General features: G+C 36.8%; 1 protein-coding gene across 8 annotated transcripts in view; it reads left to right on the forward strand.

The window, feature by feature from the left end:
* Nucleotides 1-10,319, forward strand: part of RALYL (RALY RNA binding protein like) — a 389,851-nt gene extending 379,532 nt beyond the window's left edge. For all 8 annotated transcript variants that reach the window (XM_042035768.1, XM_042035769.1, XM_042035770.1 and 5 more), the window contains one exon: nucleotides 7,173-10,319. In XM_042035768.1, the coding sequence (XP_041891702.1) occupies nucleotides 7,173-7,190 (18 nt within the window). In that variant the 3' untranslated portion in view covers nucleotides 7,191-10,319. The remainder of the gene's footprint in view (nucleotides 1-7,172) is intronic.
* Nucleotides 10,320-10,679: the final 360 nt, after the last annotated feature.

Consider the following 10,679-nt stretch of genomic DNA (forward strand, 5'->3'; position numbering starts at 1 on the left):
CCAACATTTTGCTTTGCAACTTTTACTTTAAAATTAATGTCTCTTTAAATCCTCATAAAACCCAAATATTATGCACTACTGTGCATTCAAGTAAGTATTAGGCAGGAAAATGCAAAGCAAAAACTGTTTAAAATAGGACCATCTTTTATTGCCATTTCTACCCGAATCGCATTCCCATACCAAGACTTTCACAGATAACAGTTTTAAGCAGATAACTCTACATCCTGTGTATTTAATTGACTGTCTTAATTCATTATACTGTCACCATTTAAATATTCATTTTGCATTGTTTGTCTCATTCCACTCCTGTTTCCTGTGGTTTACCCTGGGCTTTCCCAGTATCTCTGTCTCATGCTATATGTTTCCAACCTCTTCTTCCAGCACTCTCTCCTTCCCATTTCTTTTCTATTTTTTTTTATGTCACTCCATCTGGTTGTTCAGTTGAGTAAAAATTCTGCCTCCAAGTACCTGAAACATTTCCGATTGATTAGACAGAACACTCCTTATCTCGATACCATCATTGCCTACAATTATTTTGCCTGTAATGGGTGCCCTTTGGTTTTTGATACCTATCTAAACTCTAATTTGGCAATAGTGGGAAAGTTTAGTAGGTGCTTTCTGCATAATTAGTTTAAGGGAGTTCTTCTTGTAAGCTCCTACTTTCATATATTTAAAAAACACACTTCTTAAAATGTAGACATACTAAATGGCCTCAGGGTACAAGTTTTAGTAGTTCCTTTATGCATTTAACTGTGTGTTCAAATCTGCACCCTTGGCATTAGCAGGACAGAAACTTTTACCTTCAGCATTAATACTAATTGGACCACCACCTCACACTAGAGAATTCCTACTCCTCACATCATGCAGAGATTAATTCAGTAGGAATTTTAGTCTACAGCTTTTTTACATCACCCTGTAACTTAAAAGCATCTCCTCTGTAGCATTCAGGATGATAAAGTACACTACCTAGTGTGAATCATGATAGGACTCAGTAAGACTTGCTTCTCATGGAGCAGGCACCATCCCAAGAAGCAGAAAACACGTAGTGATCTCCAATGAGATCCATACCCCTGAGAATTTGCTATGACTATCCACTCATATTCAGGGATAAACAAGGGCGAAACATTTTTTTCTCTGCTTTATTTGGCACTAGATCCCAATAAGGTGTTGAGCTTCTCTCAAGGCACACTGGTATGGGCTGATGGAATTCTGTGGACAGCATCAGGGAGGCCTTACTGCATTTGCATTGGCTTTATCAGCCAAGAGAGAACAGGAAAGAGAGTTTGGTGGGGACATAGTTTCACCATGGAGTAGCAATGTGGGTGCATTCGGGTAAAGACTTCAGGGCAGCGAGTTCTGCAAAGGATGGTTCCCCACCATCCTCTCTCTTCCACATCTCCTGCTTGGAGATCCTGCAGCCCACCCCACACTCTGCAGAAGGCCCAGTGTGTCCAGCTTCAGATCCCTCCCACTGTCACCAGAAACTGTGCTACTAGTCCCCAAGTCTTCTTCTACTGCTATAAAGGACCTTGCAGAGGAAAATTTTGCTGCAAAAGTCATCTAGCAGGAGAAAAACACACAGCCTAAATTAAAGTGGATAGATCCACTTCTTTCCTTCATGGCCCCACTCAAGCTCTCAAATGACGATGGTGACTCTAATCTGAAAGTCATCCCTTCAGTCTCACACCTGACCATCATCTCAACTGCAGTGCGTCCTCACTAGAGCTGTCCCAAAATTGGATCCTGTCTCCACCACTATACCTAAAAGCATTTATCACAGTTCTGCCTGGACTCTGAGAAAGAAAAGATATGTTGGTCTAGGGGAAAAATCAGTATCTGATAGGGCTATCTTATTCTTTCTGCTCGTTTTTATTGGGCAAACAAGTGAAACAGAGCATTGCAATACAAAGAAGATAGGAGTTTGTTCTCACTGATGAGTAAAACAATCATCCTCACATGCACTCACATAAGTACTAACACTTCAAAGCAATTAAGCTGTTCACTGAGTGGAAAAATGAATCTGTAATGTTTTTAGCAGTTAAAGTATGATTGGCAGAGTCCAAAATATAATGATTAAGTTTCATCATTTGAAGAAAGTTTAAAGAAGGTGCAACTGGTTCTTTTAATTATCCTTTATTAATATTTATCAAATTGTACAATCCCTCTATTTGTTAAATGCAGTGAATACACTATCACTACTTCATTATCAAAAATGTCTTTAGTGCCATCATTTTTGTTTGTCATGTTTTGCAAGGGTTACAACTGACAGCAGAAAATGTGTGATACACATTCACATTTCCCTGCTCACACCTACTGAACTGAGCATTTACATTTCATATGGGGGATTAAACTAAACCACCTATATGGCTGTTAGAGAATTAGAGATTTGATGCTTTAAATCAAGGGACAAAGTGCAAGGTGTACCTCAAATGAACACAGGTGTGAAGTCAATGTGATAGCTAATACAAATTCAATGTTCCTTGGTAAGCTCTGCTCGTTCCTTGTGGTTTTCCACTGATGATGAAGAGTGCTGTGTAAAAGCCAACAAAAGTGCATGCCCCCATGGTACCACACAAACATAAATTGCTGTGTTTTGCACTCAGTGTGAGTTGCCTGCTTAAGAGAAAAGGAGGATATTTTCTTGAGACATAGCAAATAAACAGGATGGCAATTTGCACTACTACTTTCTGTACCGCATTATGATTTTTCTCACTTTAGGTAAGTATCTAAATCAATAATGGCTAACTAAGTTTTAGCTATTTTGTTGTGTTTGTTTTGTTGGGTTTTTTTTTAATGCCTGCTCTGCAGACAGATTCCATTTTTTATCTCCTTGTCTGTCCAGAAAGTGTATTTCGTAATCAAAAGAAATTATTAGAGATGAAAAAGAGTACGCTATCCTCGAGGACATAAGAGCAGCATCTGTAGACCTGGATTCAGTATTCTTAGTTGTACAGATAACAGTATTAGGAGTGAGCATCAGATGCAATGAAAGCAGTTGTGCTACAATTGCAGTTTGAGCTAGCAAAAGTGTGAGGGCCAGTGTTGGGAGTGAAAGGACAGTGCACCTGCTGCATTTTAATGGAGCTTGTGGTTGTTTTGCAGAAAGTAATGTATGGCAATCACACAACCTACTGCCAAAGCAGTCAGACACCAGCAGAAACATAGGAAGGTGTCAGGCATCAAGTCTCCTACTCAACAGGAGCCTGCAAGAGATAGATGTGCAATTTTACCAAGCAGTGGTCAGCAGTAGCTTCAGATGCCTCCATTGCAGTTATTAAACTCAGAATTCCAGTCCTGAGAATGGGTTTGTCTGCCAAGGAAAAAGAGACAGGAGAGTAAGAGGAAGGATACTCGAGGCTTTGGGTTTCAAATTCACGTGTATATGTGAACCATCATCTATCCATCCTCTTTTTAGCTGCATTTTCTGAGAATTTTTAAGATTAATTTTATCACAAAAGCCATTCAGAGCAATTACATATCTGTAAATGATTGTTTAAAAACAGATACATTTTGTCAGATTAATGTCTTCCATATACTTTGGATGCTCTTACTGCTTGTAATTGTTGTGGGGTAAACCATATGGTGAAGTCTGTAACATATTCTGTGGGACTTTTCTTTAAACATTTTCTTCATATACTACAAGGTAAGATGTTCATCATGTACATCTTTTGTGTCATTTAGTCATAGCACATTCCTAATTCTCCCTCCCAAAAACATATGCTGAATTTACACTCTCATATAGTAAGATTTATTTCTGTACATTTAGGTCTGAAAGATAAGCATGGTAAAGGAAGTCCAGCACGCTCTTCCCATAAAACCTATGAGAAGGAAACTAGGTATTTATTGGGATGAAGGAACAGATCTTTGTTCTTTTCCCTTTTTCAGAACTGTAAGAAAAAACAAATAATTCAGAGCAGGAAAGAGGCTGAGCTCTGTTTGGATCCAGCTAGCAGAGAACAAAACTCATCTCCTGCAGACAAATAAAGCCCATCTGAAGGAGTTTAGAAAAGTCAGTAGCTCCCCACCACAGAAGGATCACCAGTATGGCTTCCAGGGAAGGGGGGCTGGCACATCCCGTTCTGGAAGGATGGTACCTGCAGGTCTCTACCATATATTGAGCTTGTCTTCTCATAAAAGGCTTTTAGGAGAAATACAGAGTGCAAGATATTCATACTCTGTCATGACTCATGACTACAAAGCACAGAGCTCAGAGGAGCTGGTCCCCTGGCAGGTGATCTGACGGCCAGGCTCTCCCACAAGAAAACGTCCTTTACATGCACAGCATTCTGAAAAATCTACAGATGTAAAGATAGAAATTAGCTAGGCTTTGAGGGGAGGTAAGTTATAAAATCATTAAACTTCTAAAAAGCAAGATGGAAAGCTACATTTTTACTGAATTTTATCTGATTTACTCCATCATTTGTAATTATTATAGTTTAGGGCCCATAAAATGGAACTGCACTTTCATTTAGTGAGGTTTTTTAATATTTTATGTTGGCTTTCCAAAGTTATATACATTGTAATAGTATATAGTAAAAATTAATTTAATCTAGTAGAATTTGAATTCGGCGAAAAAGCCAGAAGGATTATAGTAGAACTATAATAAAAGTAGCAATAGTATTTTTTGAAGACTGAAATACAGTGTTATGCCTAAGAAGACTGTTTCCTATAGCTCATGCTCAAAAAGCCATCCAAATAGTGAATAAAGCAGCAGAAATAATTTCAGGTGGAAAATGAACCAATAAATATTCCATAACCTCTCTCCATCTTTTTTTCAGAGATTAGGATGGCAATTAGGACAGTATATAGTGTTTCTTTGATATTGTCTACAGATGCCAAGTCTATATGCTCAGTTGAGTTATTCAGTTCTTAAAATGCATTATGTTGAAATCACACTTTCTAAAGTGGTTTTCTGTTAGAACTACATCAAATGAAAGCCTCAGCTGGCTTAAATGTAATTCAGTTCATCCTTGTTGTGCCAGGAGATTTTTTTATATGTAAGGGGAAAGAAATGAAAAAATTAAAAAAAAACACTAGTCATCATCAGGGTTTTTTAATATCATCAGCACTACCATAAAGCCAGATGATAAACTGCACACTATTCAGAAGAAAGAAATAGAATGAAATTAGCATTGAATTACTCTAGATTAGTCATAGCCCTGGATTCCTGTTGTTCCATGGAAAATAAAAGCTTGGTTCTTTCAGATTTTAATGTTTCTTCTCAGACTTTAACATTATTTGTAGTAAGAGGGAAATAAGAAGTCCATGTACTGAAGGAAGAACGCAGGAATATTTTGGATTGGTGGTGTTGGTAAATTGTTATCACTGTTTCTAACCAACAGCAAAGCAGCATTGACAACTTGGATCCAGATGGTTAGCAATGTTAATGTTTCACAATAGTAACCTAATGAAGCTTTTTAGTGCTGGTGACAGGTAAATGCTTGAAAGGTTTATGACAAGGGAAAAAAGCTTTGATAAATAACTTGAAAATCTGCCTCTTCTTGCTTTCATAATTATTGCTTTTTATAATGGCATAATGGATCGGCAAAGCATAGTTGAATAAAAGGCTAGAAAAGAGGAACGCTCTTTGAAGCTAATAGGATGTACAGTGGGATTTTTTTTCTTACTTCTAAGATGAATAGCTAGTTAAAAACCATTAGGCCTCTCTCAGACTTAAGGGGAGAATTTAAATGTCTTTTTTCTTATAGCTAGTATCTCTAGGGATCAGACCTAAAATAGGGGAGATGAAGATTCTTCTCTGTGCATGTAGAGAATAATAATAGATTCAGGATGTTTTAACTGAAAGAAGAAAGTTCTGGGTTCTCTCACATGAGCTTTTCTCCCTAATCCTGGTTACCTGTGAAGACCACAACCAGAAACCTGGTGCTCTCTTTGCAATGCAGGGGAAATCTGGTGCCTGACTTCTTCAAAGGTCGGGAACCCAGTCCTGCAGGGACTTGGATGTTTCTGGAAAACCAGATTGTCTGTAAATGGAAATTTTAACAGAAATTATCAATTTTTTTTTTTCATTGAAGGAGGTGAAAATTGGCTAAAAATAAATTTTTCAGGCTTTGATCAGAAGTGCACCAGCTTTCATCAGCTGTTTTCTCTTTTTGAGTTATAAAAGAAGATAGACATCCTCCCCCCAAAAAATAAAAGTGAAGAAAGGAAGAAAGGTTGTCTGAAAGATATTTTTTCCAGCTAAAATTTAAAAAACAAAAACAAAAACTTGGGTTGAAAATTTCACTTTTAAAAAAGAAAGCATCTATTTCTGTTATTTTCTACTGCCAGTTTTCCAAACAGATGTGATTAGGAAAGTGTTGTCAGTTTTTCTGTGGGCAGGTGGAGATGGTATGTCTTATGCTCCCCTGCAGCATCACTCAATGCCTACTTGAAGCTGGTAGCATTAATGGGTCACATAGGACTCAGGACTCAGATATTTAGATGCAACCTGGCTCCAGCCTCTGCTGGAAGAATGATCCTCAAAAGTGTTGACTAACACTGGATTTTTGCATTTTCACAATGTGGCTGATAAAGCAACAAAATAAATCAAAGGATATACATTTACAACCTATGGCAGGTACACAAAAACAATAGCAAAACAGACAACAGCAAAAGGGAAGAAACTGAGGAAAGATCCATCAGTCTGGTAACTATAGGCATTGCTGAAAGCACACAGCCAGTGGAAATGGAGTAAGGTATATAAATAGTGCGATGGGACTGAAGCAAAGAATTCTACATGCAATTTATTTAGATTGAATGCTATTATGCAAATAAAGCATTTCATTGCAAAGCAGCTAGGATACATTATTCTATTTCCTGCTGCTAAAATAGGAATTATTCAGCAGTTGTTTGCATAACATTATTGAGGGGAGGAATACTTCAGCCTCAACAGCTCTTGCTTGATTTGCTGTTATTACTTTGTTCCATACAGTCTAACTCAGGACTGTTGCACAGTCCTGATTGTCCACTGTGGCAGGAACACTATTCTTCTTTTAATCTTTGGTGGTTTAAGGTGGGAAAACATTATAGATGTTGATATTTGGTTGATTTGTCAAAAAGTCAAGTTATAGTCCTCTTGGCTCTTTTCCCCAGATGTCTTGGCTTCTTTTTGAGGTTCTGCTAGAAGAAATTCTATGCTTTCTTACTAAAGTCAACATTTCATTTCTCAGTTTCTACAGATCAAGTGATGAGATGTCATGTGTGAACCCCCTGAAGGCTGAGAAGAGAAACTCTGACTTCCCGTCAGAAAATTGTGAACTGCAGTTTCTTACTGGCTGACAACACCTTTGATTCAATTTGTATGAAACTCAATTTACTTATTAAAATGGACATTATTGTTCAAATATTAGAAACTCCATTTCTTATATGTTCTAAGCTGTACAATTGTCAGATTTTTATGGTTTAGATTGTAAATGTGGTTTTCTCTGGCTAATTATTGGTATTATTTTTTTAATTTTGATGTCTTAAAGGCCAATGTACTGTATCATAATAATATGAAGGACATATTTAACAGGTGTGGAAAACACTGTATACAAATGTATATTTCTAAAAGCTATTTTTATGATTAGCACGTTTTACTGTATTACCATATTTAGAGTCAGGTGTTGTTGCACTTCTTTGTTTACTGCTTAATTCAAACAAGACCATTTTGATCAGTGCCACAATTAAATACATTGTATGGTATTTCCCATTGTTTTATTCAATTTATTTGTCATTGGAAATAATTACATTTGGTAATAGAATAGCTTCTAAAAAGTGAAAATGTCAAAATAAGAGAGCAATCCTTGACAAACTGTAAATTGGATCCTTCTGTAAATCCCTTTCTTCAGATAAGCACTCTCTGTGATGCCATTCCTCAGACAGTTGTTACAGCTGTTCTTGCAAATTTCTAAAGGCAGTTTGTTGTTACCATATGGAAAGTCAGTCAGCCTCCTGCCTAGCCAGGAAAATTACTTATAGCCTGCCAATATTTGACAGCCTGAGTTAGCCTACTTTTTACTTTTTGGGTTATTTTTTGGCAGTAGTCTTTCCACCCACAAACTCCTAAGGCCCTTCTAAAAGCCTGAAGTTTGAATAATTAATTATTACAGATGTTGCAGGGGGAATCTCAGTATAGAATTTCTTAATAAATCATATTTCCTTTCAAGGAGAATGGATGCATTATTTCTCTTGTGTTACTACTGAGACATTAAAGGTATCAAAGCATATATGATATGGGCACAAGGACTTCTCTAATAAAAGTACCAACTTGTTCACCATCCCAAAGTCAGACCTCTTTAGCACTGCAGATGACATGAAACAAGGAATATGTATTTATTCATCTACATCTTTATGCGAGTGGTACTCATATAGAAAGAGACATGTCTTTAAAGTGATTGCAGGATTAATAAATTATTTAGTAGCTACAACCTCCCAAGAGGGAGAGGTATTAATTTAGGAAGTATCTTACACAGCCAAATGGGGTGCAGACCCGGTTGTGTGCCAGTCTGCAGCATGGAGCCCTGACCCCTGAGCTCCATGACCGGGGTATTTGCTATTTGAGCTCATCCAGCACTACAAAGATGAACTCTTGCCTTGCCCTTTCAATTGCTCTCTGTAGCTGAGAGCAAGAGAAAAAAAAAAGGTACCAGAGAGACTTTTGAAAAGATCAAACTTTAAATTTCTGTTTTAAAAAGCAGTTTCTGACATGACAGGTTCACCTCAAGTAGTAGGGGTGTAAGAGGGCCCACCCAGAGCTCAAGGTCTCTGGTCAGGTTTCCACCATGGGGACCATCATCAAAGAAGGACTAATATTCTTCAAAAATTTGGAAGAAAAGCATACATTTGAATTTAATTACCTATTAGTGAGTGAGAATTTTTTTACTAGGCAGCTATTCTCAGTTATGTTTGTGTACCTTATATTTAGCTTGTCTGTTGTGTGTGGAGTTACATGGTTTACATAAGTGCTGAGTAGTACCTATCTCCTTAAATAAGGAAAGACTAGTATAAGTAGTTATAACTGAGCATAAAGAATTGCAGCTTCAGAATTTATCAGGGCTGACTCTCCCAGAACAGTGCAGCAAAAAATGTTACTCCTGTGTAAATGAAATGTTAGGTCAAATCAGAGGGTGAAATAATTCTCTACTTTCTATCTCTTAATATAGGTTATGAACATTTTTAACTGTAAAAATGCAAAAAGAATTGCCATCTTTGGATCTCTGTCTTTGGCTGATAGTTAAAAAAAAAAGAGCTCCAAACTTTAGCAGCTCAAGGGGCATTTGTCCCATTTAAATCACATAAACTGTTGGCTGACTTAAAAGATGCAGAATATCATCCAAGGAGATCAGTTCTGATATTGGTGTTAATAAACTAGATATGAGAAACATCTAGGTATATTGTCTCTTCACCACCTCCATTCCAGATGAGCTAACACTCGCAGAAAGCACTCTTAGAGTTTTACACTTTCTTTATGATCATTACCCTTAGATTATAAACTCACAGAAATGATTGCACATCCATAACGTTGACACTGCTTCGCACCACAGTTTAAGTCCTGAATATATTTTGAACACAGAAAAGGTCACCTCTGATAACGCCATGAGACACTACTTCATTTGCAAGCCAGAAGATTGTTGCCCCATGCAGTCTATTACTAGTAAGGTTTCTCAATGGCATGTTTGCTTAAAATCACTCCAGGGGATGCTGGTGGCTTTGAAAGAGCTTAATAGTTCTCTGCTGTCCCTGTATGCAGTATGCTCGGTGTTGTTTGCCATCACTACCTGTTACTTGTTTGACATGAGTTTTGTCAGCTGTGGGGTTTGTCAGCATTGCTCATCCCTTGCAATATGGAAGAATAGGAAACAAAAGATCTTGTCAATCAGTTTGAACAGTCAACAGAAGAGTCTTATAAAATCCTTTTTGGACAGTCCTGAATCAAACCAGTTCATTTTCTACACAGACCTATATGCTCTGTGTATTTCAGATATTTGTTTCAAACATGGGCAGCTGCATGAATGGAAAATATTTACTAAAAAGCTTTAAAGTTTGGATCAAGAAAAAATATTTTTACTTTTGTAAACTCTTGTAATACATATTGTTGCGGTTCTTATTATTTTTCCTCTGTAGATCCATTTTTAGTTCTGAAAAATCACTGTACTTAAACTATGTAGATAACTATAATCTTGTTAGCAGTCATATTTTAATTGGTGCCACTGAAATTTAGAATTAAAACATTCAGAGTTTGCCCATTAGAGCAGATTGATGGTTCATTACAGTTTTCTTTAAAATGTTGTAACATAATTTTTACATGTCTGTAAATAAATATTTTCTCTGATTTATGCACTAATTCAGTTTTGCAATTTCTTCCCTTAAAATGTGATTCTTAAGACACTTTCCAGGAAAAATGTATTTCTCTCATGGAAAAATGGAATTTAAAGCTCTGTAGTACAACCATCCTTCACAAACTTCCAAAGCAGACCAAACAGAAACAGGTCATTCATAATATTAAGTACTAAACTTAAGTGAAATGAGAAAAGTGTTACTCTTGCTATCTTTTTAATAGTTTGAGAAATTTAAGCACCAGTACTAAAAATGACTGACAAGAAATGTGACAAACTTCCTGAAAAGAGGGAATTCTTCAGTGAGATGAGAAAGAGAAAGAGGGAGGCACAATGGGGATATTTCATTGAATTTAAGAA

Source organism: Corvus kubaryi, unplaced genomic scaffold (genome assembly GCF_017639235.1).
Source record: "Corvus kubaryi isolate FWS band 111438036 unplaced genomic scaffold, C.kubaryi_AGA036_p1.0 37385, whole genome shotgun sequence".
Lineage (NCBI taxonomy): Eukaryota > Metazoa > Chordata > Aves > Passeriformes > Corvidae > Corvus > Corvus kubaryi.